Source organism: Ornithorhynchus anatinus, chromosome 14 (assembly GCF_004115215.2).
Source record: "Ornithorhynchus anatinus isolate Pmale09 chromosome 14, mOrnAna1.pri.v4, whole genome shotgun sequence".
Lineage (NCBI taxonomy): Eukaryota > Metazoa > Chordata > Mammalia > Monotremata > Ornithorhynchidae > Ornithorhynchus > Ornithorhynchus anatinus.
The window spans coordinates 40,132,183-40,152,371 of NC_041741.1; the positions used below are offsets into that span (position 1 = coordinate 40,132,183).

General features: G+C 38.7%; 1 protein-coding gene across 3 annotated transcripts in view; it reads right to left on the reverse strand.

Annotated features, from left to right (window-relative positions):
- Positions 1–20,189, reverse strand: part of SLC41A2 (solute carrier family 41 member 2) — an 82,616-nt gene that overhangs the window by 12,833 nt on the left and 49,594 nt on the right. For all 3 annotated transcript variants that reach the window (XM_029078966.2, XM_029078967.2, XM_029078968.2), the window contains exons 7-10: positions 17,191–17,338; positions 15,456–15,535; positions 4,623–4,754; positions 1,340–1,488 (exon numbers count right to left, since the gene is read on the reverse strand). In XM_029078966.2, the coding sequence (XP_028934799.1) occupies positions 1,340–1,488; positions 4,623–4,754; positions 15,456–15,535; positions 17,191–17,338 (509 nt within the window). The remainder of the gene's footprint in view (positions 1–1,339; positions 1,489–4,622; positions 4,755–15,455; positions 15,536–17,190; positions 17,339–20,189) is intronic.

Consider the following 20,189-nt stretch of genomic DNA (forward strand, 5'->3'; position numbering starts at 1 on the left):
ACTGTGTACAGAGCACTGTATCGCTAAACTATGCCCTTTCCTCTCCATCCAACTGCTACTACATTGATCCAAGCATTTTTCCTAACCTTCCCTGATTACCGCATTATCCTCCTTGCTGACCTCCCTGCCTCCTGACTGTCCTCACTCCAGTCCATACTTTGCTCTGCTGTGGATCATTTCTCTAAAAAACCATTCAGTCCATGTTTCTCCCTACTCCTAAAGAACTTCTACTGTTATCCATCCACTTTCACATCTAACAGAAACTCCTTATCACTGGCTTTCAAGAACTCAATCATGTTGTCTCATCCTATCCTGTTGATTTCCTTCTACACTCCAGCCAGCATACTCATTTTGCTCTTCTAATGCCAACCTATTCACTGTACTTTGATTCATTCAATCGTAGTTATTTTTTTTTAATCTCATCTATCTCCCTGCTGACCCCGCCCCCACATCCTGCCTCTGGCCTGGAACACCCTCCCCCTTCATATCTGATAGACCATCGCTCTCCCCACCCTCAAAGTCTTATTAAAATCACATCTCTTCTCAGAGGCCTTCCCTGACTAAGCTCTCTTTTCCTTTACTCCCTCTCCCTTTGTCCCCTTGTACTTGGATTTGTACCTTATGTACATATCCAAATTTATTTTAAGGTCTGTCATCCTCTCTAGACTGTTATCTCCTTGAAGACAGGGAATATGTCTAACAACTCTGTTATACTGTACTCTCCCAAATGCTTAAAACAGTGCTCAGCACACAGTAAGGATTCTATATATTTGACTGATTGATAGGCCAGGCATTGGTTATTTCGCAAATTACAGCCTACCTCCTCCTGTGGCCTGAAACTATTTATTCTTTTTGAGCTATGAATCATGCCTCGATCATTGGTGTTAATTTTGAAAAGGAAGTTTCTACAGGTTAACCAAAGGCAAAAAACCCACCTCTGATACTGTATTTTTGCTTGAATCTACTGAATACCCAAGCTTCATTTTCTTCCAGCTCTCAGATGTGTTTCTACTTTAACATGCTTGCTATGAAGACAAATTACCCTTAGAAAGTGAGAATGCAATTTCGAACTTGCTAGTTTTGACAGAACCAAAACAATATGATCCTAAAACAAATGGATTTCTCTACTGATACAATATATACCCATTCCAAAGCAACATGATCCTAAAACAAATGGATTTCTCTACAGATACAATATATACCCATTTTGTATTTACATTCGATAGGAAACTCTACATAACTACCCATTTGTATAACTCTTTATACACTTAAGTGCAATAATCAAATATTCATGTAGGAACTTGGAGATTAAAAAAAATTCAGAGATTAAACTTCTTACCTGTAACACAGCAGCAAATAAGAATACTACTATGAAAATTGGAGTCAGAGAAGTGTGACCACTTTTCATTAAATGGATGGTGTAGAGGAAAATTAAATGTCCCGGAATCACCAATAGCAGTAGGACTTGGGCAGATTTATTATTTACTCCTATAACGCAAAACACATAAATGCTTGAAAACGATTATATTTTGGTAAATAATGAATCACAGATATTTTAATGGTGCTTCAATGTCATTTTGTGTTTCATTTTCAATTTAACACATTATTTAACACAGCATTCACTACATTTCAATTTCTTTTTATCTTTTTGAACTGCTATTTACAATCCACTTAATATTTTGAAATACCTACCATAAAAACACTCTCTGGAATATATGATTGACGGGAAGTTATTATGAAAAGCCCCTAGTTATGAGGACACTGACGGCCTTCTTTGTTTTTGGGAGTGCAAAAGGTAGAGGGAGGTTTTAGCTAGCCCCACAAACTCTAAGTGGCTATTGATTAACAATATAATTCTGAACACTTGAATTTAGCCCTTTAATCCAAAGTAAATCTCAGTAGGGAAGAGTTAAAATTATGTTCCTTTTTCCAGTAGAATCCTGCTTGAGTGTCACTTAGGACTCTGTAAATATAGCAATGGCCAAGTCTGGTACATCTTCAATTGTACCTCTCCTTTTCTAGGACTCAGCTCCTAGCTATTCACATTCCGATTATCTTCAACTGGTTCTTTTAAAGGGGTAATGGTTGTCCTCCAGGTTACTGTATTTTTTCTTTTATGGAGTTCTTTGTTCCTATGTGTGTGTAACTTGTAAAAAGAGTAGAAAGAAGAGGAAGATCATTCTGTGTATTGTTGATAGTAGGAACCTTTTCTTTGACTGCCTTAATTTCTATTCAAGAGATTGCGAAGGAAGAAGACAGGGTGAAGGAGCTAGTGGGGGCAGATATTGTGAAATCTGTCTTATATCCAACTATCAGGGCATTAGTCTCTACTGCTGATTGTTTCCCTTCATTTCTTTGTTCATCTTCCACTCTGTCATTCCAGTTAATTAACCACTATGGGAAATACAGGAATTTTCTCTTTCATGTCATCCCCAACCAATCAATCAGAAGCATTTATTGAGCACCTCCTGTGTGCAAAGCACTTGGGAGTGTACAAAGAATTAATAGAAATGATCCCTGCCCTCATAGAGCTTACAATCTAGTGGGAGAGACAACGTTAGAGCATATGACAGATAAAAGGAAGTAATAGAGTACCTAAGAGCCATATATACGTGCTATGAGGAGCTGTGAGTTCTTAGTGCTTAGATTCTAAAATTCTTTAGTGGACAATGAAGGGATAGAAACTGGGGAGATTATAAACTAGTTAAGGGAGACTTTCTGGAAGACAAGTGATTTCAAAAAGGGTTTGAAAATGGGGAGCTGTGTTCTGTCAAATGTTAAGGGGAAGGAAGTTCCAGGCAGGGAGGAAAACTGAGCAAGAGGTCATAGGTGAGAGCTTGAGAGAATGAAGCACAATGAGTAGATAATCTTGAGAGCACTGAAGAGTGTGAGCTGTCATGGGAGAAGACAGTGGACTGATATGTAAGAGGGAGAGAACTGGTTACCTAATAACCAGTGGTCAGGACTTTGTGCTTGATATGGATAATGGATATCCACTGGACATTTCTGAGGATTGACTGACTGATTCATCATGGGCATCTTCATGGCAGTTGCAGCTTTTTCATTCATTCAACCCAGTTGACTCAATATGCCCTTGACCTATAACTGTATCCTGACACTAATTATCCAACCCAACCCACAACTTTGCTGTGAATACACAAGGATCGGGTCAGGCACAAAGGGGAAATATCTGCTTTCCCTTCCGCTTAGGCTGTAAGCCCGTAGGGGATAAGGACAGTGTCTGATCTCAACAATTTGTTTCTACTCTAATGTTTACCACAGTGCTGCCGCCCCAAATGAGTAGGTAATAAATACCCACTGACCACACCTGTGCTGTGCCAGATTAAGGAGCTAAGAAACAGAAGATGTACACCTCAGCATCTTTGTATCTTTGGCCCAGCAATGAAAGCATGCCTACCATGCCAATGGTGACCCCATCAGGGAGAGTCATCCCCAAGGACGGACCACTCTGGGCAACTGTGTTAGACTTCAAACCCTACAGGACTCCACACCTTCGAGGGAGAGATGCTCGAGACAGCTGTGGTCGGGGAGGACAGGTGGATGAAGATGGGTTCAGTGGGAACCCCAAACCCAAGTTCCAGAGACCTTTTACTCCCCTCTTCCCCTGCCACCTCACACAGAGAGCTGAGCCCTAGGAAATGAGTCCACCCTAACTTTTAGCTGAAGCCCTTCTGCCTCACGTCCCTTCCCAGCAGGACCCCTGACAGTTCCTGACACAAGACCTTGGGGGCTCTAGCCCTCCTTGAAACAGGACGGCAAAGGGAGGTGGGGGCTTAGGCCCAGAGCTGTGAAAATTTCTGTTGATAGAAGGGATAGGGCAGCAGCAAGTCTTCCGTGACTTGATGGAAGGCAGAGAAGAATTTAAGGCTAAATCACCCACCCTCCACTCCCCACCCCAAACATCTCCACCACTGCCCACCTTGGAATTGTTTCCCTGGGTCCTAAACCCTCTTCGAGATATCTCAGCTCAAGGGCAAGTAGTGACACCAACCACATTTTGTGCTCACTCGGACACCTCCCAAATCCACGCCGGCTTCTGACCAGTATTCATCCCTCCCTTACAGTTCTTAAGTTTAGTGCTACTGCCCAGTTGGACAGCAAGAGGATGAGGGCTGAGCCCCTGCCACCTCAGGAGAACTTCCGTGACCTCTGCTCCAGCAGTTGGACAGGGGATACACTTTCACTCCGCTGAAGTTGAAGCACAGAAGTTTGCTTTGTTCAGGGAATTTGTCCACTAATTCTGATGGACTGATTGACTTCTCTTGCCATTCTGTCATTATGACTTTGATTCAGTCAATCAATAGTATATATTGAGTGCTTACTGTGTGTAGAGCACAGTACTAAGCACTTAGGAGAGTACAACAGAGTAGGTAGACACATTCCCTGCTCTCAATGAGCTTACAGTTTATAAGGCTGAAGACAAATGTGGCTCTTCAAGGCAGCTTTTGAGATCTGATTCCACTGTCCCCCACACCCTCCACCTTTTAAAACCATCTATTCTAAATAGGCTAAAAACACTCACAAGACTTAGAGAACTAAAAAGAGTAAGCAGGACCACTGATTTATAGATTGAAGAAGGACTTCCTGTAAAAAGCACTTACCTGGACCAAAAAAAGTTCTGCATGGGTAGTAACAACCCTTTATCTCATCAGGCAACTCTCCTGGAATGCTATGCAAATGCAGGTAGGTAGAAATTCGGCTAGCTTGAATGGCCACTAAATTACCACCAATTCCTGAAACACAAGAGATGAATTTAAGACACACTAACAACAAATGCATTCCATTACACTTTTAGGACTTAATTGTTTTCCTTTCTCCAGAGGTGACTATATAATATGGCAATATGGGGAGCAGAGTGGCCTTTTGGAAAGAGCAAGGGCCTAGGAATCAGAGGACCTGGGTTCTAATCCCGGCTCTGCCACTGGTCTGTTTTGTGACCTCAAGCAAGTTACTTGCTTCTCTGTGCCTTAGTTTCCTCAGTTTCCGGTGATCCCCATGTAGTAGTGTCCAACCTCATCATCCTGTATCTACCCTAGCGTCCAGTGCAGTACACAGAATATAGTCAATGCTTATCCAGTACCATAAAATAATTACATTTATTTTACAGAAGCCTCAAAATTTTTAGGGGCAAAAGTAAGACTGGTGCTAGGTTTTTGGGTGTTTTTTTTTAAATATAATACCTCTCCATTCAAAAGCAGGCAGCTGACAAGACTTCAAACTGTGGCAAAAAAAAAAATTACTGTAAAAAGCTAAGAGCTGCAATGTTTTAGGTCTGACGTGCAGAAACAATCATAATGTTTCAAGCAGCAGGCAAGCAGCCTCCTAGTCAAGGCCATCTTTTTCTTGCACTCGCAGTATTGTTTCCATCAGTTGGAAAGCTTCTCAAATGTTTTTGAAGAAGAAAAAAGTCACAAAATAGATGCAAATTCAAAGTCAGCATCTGAAATAACACTTTTGTGAAGAAAGGAAACCCAACAGAAAGAGGCTTTGAGTTGAAAACCTTCAGATGGCACAGAACTCTTACACCTATGCATTTATGCATATTTTTTTTTAAAACAGAAAGGATTTCATTGACAAAAGGCAGTAGGGAACTCCTCTGAAAGAAAAACCTTTATTTCTTGAATGGCTAAACACCAGGCTGGAGCAGGAAGTGACATCATCTTTACCATTAGAGGTGGAAGAATAATGATTAGAAGAAAATGGGGCCAGTACACTTCTTTATTGGGTTCGTTCACACCACCTGTGTGAGGAAGTTTACACATCTCATTTCAGTCTACTCTGGTAAGTAGGAGAGCAGACTTCATTTGAAGAAAACTGTTAAGGAAGCCTCACTCAATCTAAGTGTAATAATAATAATGTTGGTATTTGTTAGAGCACTGTTCTAAGCACTGGGGGAGATACAGGGTAATCAGGTCGTCCCACGTGAGGCTCACAGTTAATCCCCATTTTACAGATGAGGTAACTGAGGCACAGAGAAGTTAAGTGTCTTGCTTAGAAAGTAACACAGCTTTTAAGGTTGGGCCAATCTGACATTCAAAGAAGAGAGAAGCAAATATAAGCCTAGTTCATTTCTCACGGCCTGATCAGCCAAAAGCCAATTCTTAGGATAATGTGGCATTTCCTTAGTTAATGTTCTGTCACTCAACCTGTCGGAGGGCTTGTTTGGTAGAAATTCTCTAGGAATTCAACCATTTTTCAATTATAGATATTGTTCATACAATAATTGGATTTCTATTCTAATATCAATTTCAAATAACTGTACAAGTAATGTTTGACTGAAGTTAGTGAAAACATAGACTTGGGTTTGCCCTAAGTTCAGAATCAACAGTAAACCAGAATGGACTGAATGCTGAACGATTAAAAAGCATTATTGTTTGGGTGCTTACATTTGATTTTAATAAACCTAAAGAAGTCTTGCCCAACAAAACAAAAGCTGATCCCTTCAGGTGAGTAGCAGGAGTGAGCAGAGCATATATGCTTTTTGAAGGATGAGTTGATGCACATTTTGATGGGGAAGCAAAATTTAAAAATGCCCTATGACTCTGCTAATTTCTAAAGAGGTTAAAAGACCCAGGCCTAAGTCGAAATAAAAGACAAGGACAGGATTTGGAAAAAATCTGTCAAAAGAATACTAGGAAGGAAATCTCTAGCTCATTTTAATGTACCCTAGGGAGTCTTTCATGATGATGTGTCATCAATGCTTTATTAGAGATGTAATACTTCAATGTGAATACCGAAAAGCCCAAAACTAGTGAATACCATAATAACCATGCCAGCTAAAATGAAAGCATCAGCAGAGAGCAACAGCAGTTGCTAATTCTAGCTGTAACTCTTATGAAAATCACTACATGATCACTAAAATCGTATATTGCTACCATTACATTTTCTTCTTTGAAATGCAACAATATTAACCTTTTCAAGAAAACCATTCAAAGCTGGGACATCACAATTGGAAATCCCCATTTCGTGCTAGGGCAGGGGACAGAGATGGACTTTGGCCCCTAATCCCTTTATGACTGGGAATTCCCGGGTTGCTGCCCTTGCCTGAGACTGTTTCTCCTCCAGCACTTACACAGGGTTCAGCATGTTGGAAGCATTTAATATCATAATCAACAAAAAAATACGAAAGATAGTCTTTCAGGATGTTTTCCCAAACACTTCAGCAGCAGAAATGTAGGCACAAATAGCTTCCTAGTCACATTACATAGTTAAAAATGTGTGTGCCAACATTATTGATGAAAAAAATAAATCTTCATTTACCATGAAATTGCATTTGAACACACTTTATTTGTCAAAATCTCTCTAGAATCAAAAGATGTCTTTCTTCTAGCATAGTACATGGTTTGGGTTCATGAAAAGGCTGCTCTGATACCAGTAGCTCGTAATATTATTAGGATTCTACAAAGACTTCAAAATTGGCCTTTGGGTCAGGGATGACACTGGTGGTTCTGACACTGCAACTATGAATGAATACTTCTCAATGAATGCTTTCAATCGATTGTCGTTATTAATTCATTCAATAGTATTTATTGAGCGCTTGCTACGTGCAGACCACTGTACTAAGCGCTTGGAATGAACAAGTCGGCAACAGATAGAGACAGTCCCTGCTGTTGGACGGGCTTACAGTCAAGCGCTTACTATGTGCTAGGCACTGTACTCAGCATTTTTGGATATATAAAAGCTAATCAGGTTGGACACAATCCATGTTCCACATGGGGCTCACAGTCTTAATTCCATTTTAAAGATGTCCCCTCGAGGGGGCAGTTCTAACGAGCTCCCCAATTTCAGGCCCAGGAATGTGAGTTTTTCCTAGTCGTGAGCCCCGGGACATTGGGCTCTAAATTATTTAACAATGGGATATTCACTGGGCTAAATTCCTCTACAACAACAAATCATTTCTAGCTCCTGGATGAATAAATCTAATTAATATGATCCCATCGCTTCCATCTACCACTATTAAATACTTGGGCCCAATATTTCAACTCATTTGATTGAAACTGACTTAATGATTGAAAATTATTCAAAAGGTGAAGTTCCAGTTATTCATAATACTTCTTTCGGTGGTAGAAAATTCATTTAAGAATTAGTCAAAGCAAATTTAAAGATGTTGGTCATTACTATATAAACATTTAAAAAAATCAGTAGAATTTTTTTAAAATTTCTTGTTATTGTACATCTGTGAACCTTATTATCTATGTATTTTTTCTCTTGGTTTTATTAAATGAGAGCTGGCCTACTCACTTAAAGATATTGGGAGAACAGTCTAGAAAAAAAACTGTGGAGGTGGAGGGAAATAACCCAAACGTAAATGACTGCCCCAAATCCCAACTGTAAATTAGTTATTTATGGCCAAATTAATGGAAACATTGTAGGCAACCAAATCCATTTCTGTCCCTCAGGCACCCTAACAATGCACTTAGATGAGTCATCTGTAAATTTCCCCATTATTAGCACCATTTAAGGCAATTCCCGAGCTAAGAATTAAAGGAGAAAGAAACGGCAGGACAATAATTGTATCCCATTCATTTCCAGCTAGCACACTGCTCTGAAACCAAGGCCAAAAGGGTCTAATCTCAAAATTGTCAACTTTGAGTGAATTTTAAATACATCTTGTGTTCTGCTGCTGGTCCAAAGAGAAACAAACTGTTCTGGGAACCTGGAGACCTAGAGTCTCGTCCTAGTTCTTCCTGTAATTGGCTAATGTGAGGACTACGCTTCTGCCTGCCTACTCGCTCGTTGCACTCTATGCCTCAGCAGGAAAGAGGCTGGCAAGAGAATGCAGAATGCAGGTGAAATACCAGCCACTAGCACCATAATCCACTCCTCTGAGTGATCTTTTGGTTCTGAAGTCTCAGAACAGAGGCTCATCGCTCATTTCCAATAGGAGACACCATGGGTCAGCTAATCAATCATGGAATTTACTGAGCCCTTGCTGTGTTTATGGCACTCTAGCCCAAGCACATGGGAGAGTACAACAGACTTTCGACACAGAATCCCTGCCCACAAGGAGTTTTTTGTCTAATGGGACAGACAGGCACTAAAATAAATTACAGAATGGTGAAGTGACAGAGCATAAGGATCTGGGAGGAGAGAGTATCAAAGTGCTCAAAGGGTACGGACTCAAATGAATAGTTGACTGAAAAGGGAGAGAGAACAGGATGCGGAGATGAGAGGTTAGTTAAGGAGTTAGTTAACTACTTTCCATAGTTAAATTGACTCTTTTCCATCATTTGCTTCAGGAATTATTTTACTATAAAAATGTTCAGGAGCAGTCTAGATGAGCTGAATTCCAAGATATGATTCATTAGTACTGGTATCAGAAGTTTAGTCAGATAAAAATACTATACAGAATTTTAATTTACTCACTCAAAATATTATATCACTAAAAATCAAGATAAAACCAACAGTTATTAAATTATGGCTCTATATAAGATTTATTTTGATTCATCCATTCAATTGTATTTATTAAGCCAATTCTTTCCTTAACTAACTTCTCATTTTGGAATTCAGCTCATCTGGACTGCTCCTGAACATTTTTATAGTAAAATAATTCCGGAAGCAAATGATGGAAAAGAGTCAATTTAACTTTGGAAAGTAGTATCAAGCCAGCTTAGAAAAGGATGCTAAAAATGCATCCAAATTGTTTCATAAGACCAGAGTTAAATTCTAACTAGAACTCTGTTACATTGATTACTGCATTTTGATTAAATGTAATCAAATTTAAGTTATAAATTTAGTCAAATATCTCTTATTGAGATACTGCTCTGGAAGCGAGGTGATCCTCAATTTAAGAGGATCCTCCTAAATAGAATTCTGAGAATGGAGTAATTTATTCCTCCATTGATTTTTCTTCAACAGTTCCAAGTGCCTGTGTGTCTGTGGTGACAAAGACTAGCTTCCTAGAATTTCTTGCCCAAGATTATTACTTTCATACGATTTTGATGTTCAGCCCAATTCTCCTACTGCCAAAATGTACCTCGGTTTTAGGTTAGGCCTTTGGAGAGGATCATTCACATTTTCAGACAGCTAGGGGGTTCAGCCTTTTCTCTCTCTACTATCACCACTCCGCTCTCATCACTTAATGGTAGACTATTGTAATCAATCAATTGATCAATCCAGGCTTAGTCAGGGAAGGCCTCTTGGAGAAGATGTGATTTTTATACGGCTTTGAAGGTGGGGAGAGTGGTGATCTGTCGTATATGAAGGGGAGGGAATTTCAGGACACAAGGAGGAGGTGGGCAAGGGGTCATGGGAAAGACAAATGAGACTGAAGTAAAATGATTAGGTTGGCTTTAGAGGAGCAAAGTGAACATGCTGGGTTGTAATAAGAAATCAGCATGGTAAGACAGGAAGGGGCAAGGTGATTGAGTGCTTAAAAGTCAATGGTAAGGAGTTTCTGTTTGATGCAGAGGTGGATGTGTTCTTGAAGAGTAGAGAAATTTGGGCTGAACAGGTTTTTTAGAAAACTGAATAGACCAAAGAGAAGAAACCAATAAGACTAATTTAAATTCAGGTGCACACATCATCCTTTAAAATCAAGAATTAGAGCCCATCATTTCCTTTCTCAAAATTCTTCCCTAGTGCTACTTAAAAAAAACCCTAACCAGCCACCTCAAACCTCATCAATACTTGGTTCCTCCTTACCTAGCTTCTCTCTTCTGTAATTTTCTCCTCTTCCTCAAGCTGGGCTTTTGCTCTTCTCCTGAGCACACTTAATCATCCTTTGCTCCCCCATTCTGACCCACTGGTCCCCACCTGTAATGTCCTCACCTCTTTCAAAATCCTACTGAAAAGTCCTCTTTGGAAAGCACTCCCTGTTTAACCGTCCTATTTTCCCAATGCTGTCATCTCTCCAGAGAGCTCAGAACTCGGATTTATCTGGATAATTAACTGTTAGTTTGTCATTTATTAATGTATTAACTTGCATCCATTCATATGAACTATGATATGTTCTTCCCTTTATGTCTATAGTCCTCCCCATTTATTGTAAACTCCTTGAGGACAGGGATCACATCTTTTATTTATTTTCTTCATACCCCAAGTGCATAATACAGTGCTCTGTGGAATAGTTGGGATGAAAATTAAAAACAAAAAAACAAAAAAACAAACAGTTGACACTGATTCCTTATTACATACTGAATACATATTTAACTTTACATATTGACAAGTTAATGGAGAAATATAATCTCTTAAGATAAAAATTAAAGATTCCTATGTTCTAGACGAAAATGAGCACTCAAAATACTATTCTGAAACATCACCAGTGTGTTTTCCCCTGATAGAATGTTCAATCAAAGTCTATCGATGGTAAAACTGATGGATATAAAAGTTGCACTGTCACTTTGACTTACTGTGGCATCCAAGACCTTTACTGAACAGTCTAAAGCTACGCCAGGCACCTTCTTGCCTGGACTCAGAAAATTGCTACTCAGTGGAAAATACATCGTAAGCATAAAATTATCCATTTTGCCAGTGTTTGATGGGGAATGACTTTTTTATTCCTATTTCTTTTTCTAACCAGCCCACACAAAATCTAGAACAAATGCTTAAATTTACCAAAAACAATGCACAGATTTAAAAGCCTGCAAAATCTCTGTATCACAGAAGAGGGCCTGTGTTCATCTTATTTTAACAAGTACTCAAAATTTGATTTTGCACTACTTATTTTTGGTCTCTTTGGCAACAGAAATGTAATTACCACTTGTTATTTAGCTTCCTTACATACTGATTTTAAAAGTTTTTCTTCAGTTTTCAGTTACTGCTTATTTTTAATGAATCTGAATGACATATAATGAAACATATAGCACTTTCCACAATCTACAGAGTTTTTTTAATAACCAAAATTGGTTTGAGTTCTCTACTGAGGACTTGACAGCTGAAATCTAAACCTAAATTGCTTTGCAGAGATTTTTATATCTTCTTTTGCATAAACATTATACCCTTAAGACTCTACTTATGTGTCTTTTTCTATCATATTTAATCCCTTTAAGTTCCAAATTTTTCCCCCCCAAAACATCAAGGTTTTGTGTCTGTAAATAGAGACAGCTTTTTTCAATTACTACACCTAATCCTATATTAACATCACGGTTGGAAGGACATGACTGTTGGATCATTATTAACATTTTTTCTCAGAAAAAAACTCAGCATGAAGCCTCAATTTTTAAGAAGTATAACTGCATTTCTCAGAAGTAACTAGGTGGATTCTGAAAAGGGAAACAACGTGGCCTAGTGGAAAGTGCTTGGCCTGGGAGTCAGAGGACCTGGGTTCTAATCCTGATTCCCCCACTCATCTGCTGTGTGACTCTGGGCAAGTCATTTAACTTGCCTGTGCCTCAGTTTCCTCATCTATAAAATGGGGATTAAATCCAACTCCCTCCTACCTAGTCTTGAGCCCCTTGTGGGACAGGACTGTATCCAATCTGATTATCTTGTATCTACTCCAGTGCTTAGTACAGTGCATGACACATAGTAAGCATTTACAAAATACCATAATTATCATTATTATTAGAAAAAAATATTGCTTAATGCACCCTTGCAAATTTTTTTTTAAACGAGTAGTTTCACATAAATTCTATTTGGCTCCCCAAAACTACACTGGCTCTACCAAACTTCCCAGCCATTCCCACCTCCTCCTCCAATTCCCCAAATCAAGAGACATGCAAAATCCAAATTCTCATGCAAAATTTTGAAGGGAACAGAAAGGTAAAGAAGAGTTAATCCCAGTACTAATTAAAATGATGAGGCTCAGTCACGTAATCCCATCCTAAACGAGATTTTGCACCAGTTGTACATCCCTACCTGTCCCCTTTTGGTGGGATTTTACCGAGGTCAGAAGGAGTGAGGAGGTCAATGTGGAATGGCTGAGGAGGTCCTGGGTTGTCTTGAGACTTGAGAATTCTAGCTGGGGCCACTTAATGACTAAGCCCTGGCTACCTTGTATCTTGTCTGTCCATAGTTCAACCAGTACCAGCTATTTAAGCTACTGATATGTTCTACTGGTCATTGGGGAATAGAAGCAGCATGGCATAGTGAATAGAGCACATGCCTGGGAGTCAGAAGGTCATGGGTTCTAATCCTGACTCCGCCACTTATCTGCTGTGTAACCTTGGGCAAATCACTTTACTTCTCTGTGCTTCAGTTTCCTCACCTGTGAAATGGGGAATGAGACTGTGAACCCCACGTGGGACAGGGACTGTGTCCAACCAGATTTGCTTGTATCTACCCCAGTGCTTAGTACAGTGTCTCACATTGAGTAAGCACTTAACAAATACCATAATCATTATTATTATTTCCAGATTTCCATAAAAGCTACCTCTTTTTAATTATTCTTATTACTGTATTTGTTAAGCACATACTATGATACAAGTTAATCAGAGCGAACACAGTCCCAGTTTAAGTAGGAGGGAGAAGAGGCAACTGAATTCTCATTTTACAGATGAGGAAACTGAGGCACAGAGAACTTGTGACTTGCCCCAGGTCACACAGCAGTCAACTGGCAGAACCGGAATTAGGACTCCCAGGACCAGCTTCTCCTCACAAGGCCACAATGCTCCTTTTTCGGAGAAAGTACTTTCCCCTGCCCGCATCTCACCTGCCCCAGCTACTCAATAGAAAGTCCTTCTCATTCAATATTTAATTTGTGCTTACCATCTAGACTGTAAGTTTGTTATGGACAGGAAAAGCGTCTATCAACTCTGTTATATTGTACTCTCCCAAGTGCTTAGTATAGTACTCTGTACACAGTAAGAGCTCAATAAATATGATTGACTAATAGTTAAAAACCAACATTTTCCTCTTCTCAAAGACATAAAACACAAAGCGAAGGTATGAGGCGTGTGCTATTTTCCCAAGTTTGTTTAAATCCAGGGACCTGCAAGGCTTTAAGAAGTACAATAATATTTTGCACTATATTTCTGGGCTCTTTCCCATGAAACATCCAAGTACATTCCCAGAGCACATTGGAGGAATTCCAATATGAAAGCTCTCAGAGCTCATGTGGGAACTTCTGAACAGCTAATTATGTCTAAGAGCCTAATAAGTGGTTGCACACTAAGATTCAAAGAAAGTGGTCCAAAATATGAAGCATTTCGCTATGAAAACTTTAACCAAGAACTAATATTCAGCAACTGATTCTTGATTTTAAAATTATCTGTATACAGTAAATATCCTTCAGAGCATGGGATTTGAGGAATAAGAACCTTGTCCATGTCACAGAGCAATCACAATTACATGAAAACGCTCTTATTAGGAGTATGATGAGGAAATGAAATAGCCCCTTGGAAACCTACCGCACTGCCAAGAACCATGGAAGTACAATTTTGTACATCCTGAGCAGCCAAAACTGTTTTTGTGAGATTTGCATAGACTAGAAAACCCTTTCTAGTCCAATTTAGACTGCCTGAGGTAACAGCAAAAGGGCACCGCTGAGGAGCTTTTCCTAAGGAAAGCAGGTGTGAACAGCCTGAATCTAAAGTGCTAAGGCTCTTTCAGAGACCACAATTAGATTTTCCAGTCAGAATAATAGGGGCTTCCACTCTTCTATATGTTCATGAATATCTTGCAGTCAGGTTTCCTATACCCCAGAGGTTGCCTTATTGAAGAACCCCACATTAAGGAACACTTGCATTTGTGTACTGATATCTTTTTGCTCCCATGCATAAACATTTCTTCCACACAAATCTGCATTCTGGAAGAGCATTCTCTAATCTTATTTGTCTAACCAAAATGCTTAGTGAAACATGTTTCAGGGATAACCAATACACCAATACCTAGAGGGATCAAACGTCTTACCCAATTTACTTTTCTGAATGAAACATCTGTCAATACAATTCCAGAAAGGTGACTTGTAATTTATTCTTTTTAGGCTATAGACTCAACCAAACTCTACCAATTCTATGAATTATCAAATTCACTTTTCTTTCAGGCGTTATAAACACGAATCCCTCAAATTAAGTTTTCTAGTAACAAAATCAGGAAACACTTAGGGATGTAAACTGAGTCTTTAGAGTGGAATGTTGATCTTTCAAAATACTATCCACTGGTAATGGAAAATAGTCAGTAGGCTACTTCATCATCTTAGATTTGGATGAGTTGGGAGGATACAAGATGTTGGCGAGGTAGTGGATTGGTGGGGTGCTGGGGTGGGAAGGGCAGGGAGGCTGGTGGGAAAAGCCAATTATCATCCCCCCTTCTATGACTCAGCCAAACCTGCAGGTAATGGTCATTGCCAGGTTTCCCCTGCTGCCTGCAAATTATGCCTTTCCACTGACCACAGGCTTTTTTGAACCCTACTATATGCAACTTTCATGTTAAAGTCAAGAACTGTGAACAGAAACCCAGAAAAAAAAATAATTCTCAAAGAAGGAATTTTGCAATTTCAATGTGGTTATCCAAAGATTTGATACTAAAGTCAAAGATATTTTACTGATTCTTACCATTAATAACTGGAGTGTAGACAACAATACCAACCAAATTAGGGTCAGATACAGTTGTATCCAGAATAAGGCCGCCAATGCTGAAACATATAATAAAGCAATAAGATTTATTTAGTGTGAGAAAAATAGGTGCATTAATTTTGAGCTGCTGCTTATGTTCCAATCAGAAAAACTTTCACTCACCCCCTCTAGACTGAAAGCTCATTGTGGGAAGGGACTGTGTCTGTTTATTGTTGTATTGTTCTCTTCCAAGTGCTTAGTACAGTGTTCTGCACAAAGTAAGTGCTCAAAAAATATGACTGAATGAATACTGTTAGGGGGACATGAAAAAATTTAAGTAAAACAAACCTAATAGTCAAAGCAAAATTAAGTAAAAACTATAGTGTAGCCCACTTAAAACCTCAGGGTATGAGAAATACATATCTAAACACCTAATGGTCAGTGAAACCATTAGGAGAGTTCAACTGCTAAAAAAAAAAAAGAGGGAGAGAGAAATTCAATGCTGGAAAGCCAAAAACCCTTAATGGAAGATGGAGTAGAAAAAGTTCTTGAAGTCATCATTTTTTATGTTATGCAATCAATCAGTCAATCATATTTATTGAGTGCTTACTATGTGCAGAGTACTCCATGAAGCGCTTGGGAGAGTACAACAGAATTAGCAGATATGTTCCCTGCCCACGATGAGCTATTACTCCTGTGCTTTTAAATCATATCCAATAATCTTGACCCCAAAATTCCAGAAGGCCATACTGACTCCATTTTCAAGGGAGAAGAAATCCAAAGACAAATTAGGTGTTACCAAAAAGTTAGGCTACTGTTTAATGGCCTGGATAGGAGTCAGAAGATCAGCCCTTTCTTCATAGCATTTACGTAAATTATTTCATCTTTCAATGACTTAATCGATAGTTCTATTTAGCACTTACTTTGTGCCCAATACTGTAGTAGGCACTTGGGAGAAAACAATATGACAGAGTTAGTAGACATGTTCCCTGCCCACCGAAAGCTTTTTTTAATTGCCTACTTTTGTTTTTGTTATTGTATCTATGCTCTCACCCTTTTATCCGTTGCACTTATGCCATTTGTATCTACTAATCACCTCCATTAGTTGTAAGCTACTGGAGGGCAAGCCTGGGTCTTCTACCTCTACTGTATGCTCCCATGGGTCTAAACAGTGCTCTGCACTCAGTAGATGTTCAATAGATGTTCAGTAGGTGTTCAATAACTACTAATGATGACAATATTCAGAGGCATTCTTGCTGGAGTAGGTGATTTAATCCTTAGAGAAATCATCAATTTTTGCCAAGGAAACAAATAATCTGTATTCTGATTTATGTAAAGTAAAAATGCCTAGTCACCTCAGCTACTTTGTTATAATGTCCAAGGCTGATCAGTTTGTAGATTAACTGGCCCCTTGCCTTTTTCCTTTTCTTTTTGCCTCCTGCTGCCCACATTTTATTCATCTCCCTGATCCACATCACCTTAACCCGAGTAAGGGAAGAGAGAGCTGTAACTCAAGCCATCAGATTTGCTACTCATTTACAAGTCTAGTAAAATTCTGGTGGAGAAGGAAGGTGAAACTCATGGTTATATTATTATTACTATTACTAAGGATTTCAATTTTCCAGTCTCTTCCAACTCCCACTATCTTAAACATTTGAGAGTAGGTCTCAGACAATTACCCAAGCACAAGAAAAAAGAAAATTTCATTGTTAAGTACAAAGAAAATAATACTAACCTGCTTATAACCATAGCCGTTATGACAGGCTCCCACCCTGAATGGAGAACAATCCTTGTAGCTGGATGCTTGGCAGCTATTACTATCCATATAGGAGTTAAAGCCAAGAAAAAGGCACCAACTAAAGGAGATATATAGTGATATTTCTCTAAAAAAATAAATGAAACATTAATTGCAATTTTCCAAATTTTACCACAGATTTTATTACGCAGTTGAACTCTTCCCACCAAAACTTGAGATTTCTTGTATTTCAGGAATTAAAAGCTGGGCATACCAGATAAACATTTAATAATACGTCAGACAACTTGAAACAAATGGAGTGCTGAGCAAGTCTTCCTGAAACTCAAAGATTTCACTAAATAAACCATAAGGCTTCATGCAGTGCATTTAAATCACACTTCTCTCATACTTGGAATTAAATAACTAAGCTACTCCTGAGGAAAGCACTGAAAAGTCTACCTCCATTTTTAATTTAAATATCTCAAATTTGGGAACCATTCTGAATAATTAAAATTTATATTTTAATAGCAACGGAACTTTGTTTCTTGTAATTTTTCATCAGCATTACACCCCAATTTATAGAAAGCATGTAAAGGAAAGTATATCTCTAAAATTAGAATGCCGGACTTCAGATATTTGATATGGAGTCAATATTTGGAGAATCAGATATTAGTTCGTCCTCTGTAAGCATCAGAATCTTTCAATTATTGAAAAAATTTTCTAATTAAGAGCGAATTCTTGACTCAATTATCCTTGATTACTTTATAATTTACTGCTTCTGTAGATAGTGTTATACCTTTGGTTTGGGGAATGCAAGTTCAAAATCATCTTAAACAGTAAAACTTTGAAACTTTGAAAATATAAAATGTCAAACCTCTTACGAACATGGGAGTAACAAGATGTCATTCCCAAAGTTTCTTGCATTGAAGGATAAGAAATAAATCAAATTTATCCAGTTATTTTACTATATGGAGGAACTATAGACTAGGACAGTGTAATCTAATCAAAGTCACAAAGTAAATTAATGGAAAATTATGAATTGAAACTTTCCCAAATAGTAGAAAATTTGGTGAATGACCAACTGACTGATTCTTGGGTGAATCTGAATGGCAAATGTCACCATCTGAAGACAGTCTGTCAGTATTTGGTTGCCATGTCTCCCTCAGCTGCCTAATCAGATCTTCAAAGTCCCACGCTTCTGCTAGGCATTGTCTATTCATTTTGTTTTTCCACAGTTTAGGAATGACTGCATTTTCTCATTAAAATTAGTCTCTTTTTTATTACTCTACTTAACTGAATTTTCCAGACATTTTTAATATAGTGGGACATACTGTATTTTATTTGTCGAATGGATTTCCAAGTCTCATTTTTCCAAATCATTAGCTAAGGATCAACACCATTCTTAATTAGAAGGAAATCCCAACTCCCGAAACAATTAAACCCTCCAACTCCAATTATACAGAACAAGGGGAACATTAAACCACACGAAGAAGGTAGAACAGCCAGAACTAAAGCAAGAATAAAAACCTCATCTGAGTCATCTCAAGTCAGCATTTTATATTCAGCCTGGAATACTACACTAAACAGTTTTTATTAAATACAAAAAAAAAGAAACAGCTTCAAAATGAAAGACAATTTACAAAGATCCTAGAGGTTTTAACATTTTTATGGACATAACAAAAGTACAATTTATATCACTTCTGTGGGTGTGAAATGAGGACAACACCAATACTTCGTAGGGCCTAATCAACCTAATCAAATTTCATGAAAGTGTAAAGATCTGACTCTGGGAGAAGAATCCAAGGTGGGTAGATGGAGCAAATCAAAACACAGAGCTTTCCAAAGAGAATAACATGATTTACCTCCAAGAGCCTTCAAATATTTTTCCTAAATTTGCTAATACTATTATAAGGTGTTGGCAGGAATTGTAGAAATATTTGATGCCATCAGCAAACCTGGGCTTTGGCAATTACTAAACAAGTTTGTCTACCCTAAAAATGCTAAAACTATTTTAAGAGGATATGGCCTGATAATAATGGCAGAACTGAACATGGGGCCATGTCTGACCATCTTCCTCATTACCACTGGAGTTAAGCCAGATCATCTAACACTTCCAGTATGGTTCAAAATTATTCTATTCAATAATGCCTCGTGGCACAAGGAATCAGGAGCCATTCTTGGATTGTAATTCTGCTCTAAGAAACGTTTCCTACTCTCCAGGTTACAAGCATCACTAAAAACCCCTGAAGAAGTTCTTGGAAACAATGTTACATGCTAGAAACTGGATTCTAAAGTACAAATACAGAAGATGATGTACAGGGGACTGGGAATCGCTTTTCGGTAAAGCATTTCGCCTGAGAGCCCAAGAAAACAAAGATCTCCATCGTTGACACAGACTTCAGTGCTGTAACTGAGTGTTTACAAAGTAAACTAATCATGGCATACTAACCAATGTGCACAAGAGGAGAAAGAGAAGTAGGGACCGTAATTTTTAACAGGTAGCATATCTCTTTGGGGGACTGATGGTATAGCACCAATGCTGCATCAAGCTTTGGGCCAAACTGAAAATTTTTAGGTTAATTTTAGTGCTCCATCTTCTACAGTTCAGTAAAACCTAGACTACAGACGCCACATCTGGCAGCCTGAGACTGTAAACTCTTTGTGGGAGTTTACCAACTCTGTTCTATTGCAGTCCCCAAATGCAGTGTGGTTTAGTGGAAAGAGCATGGACATAGTCCAAGGTTGTGGGTTCTAATCCTGGCTCTGCCACTTGTCAGCTGTGTGACGTTGAGCACGTTACTTAACCTCTCTGTGCTTCAGTTACCTCATCTGTAAAAGGGGGAGTAAGATGGTGAGCTCCACGTGGGACAACCTGATTACCTTGTATCTACCTCAGCGCTTAGAACAGTGCTTGGGGCACATAGTAAGCGCTTAACAAATACCATCATTATTAGAATAGTGCTTTGCACATAAATAATAATAAAGTTGGTATTTGTTAA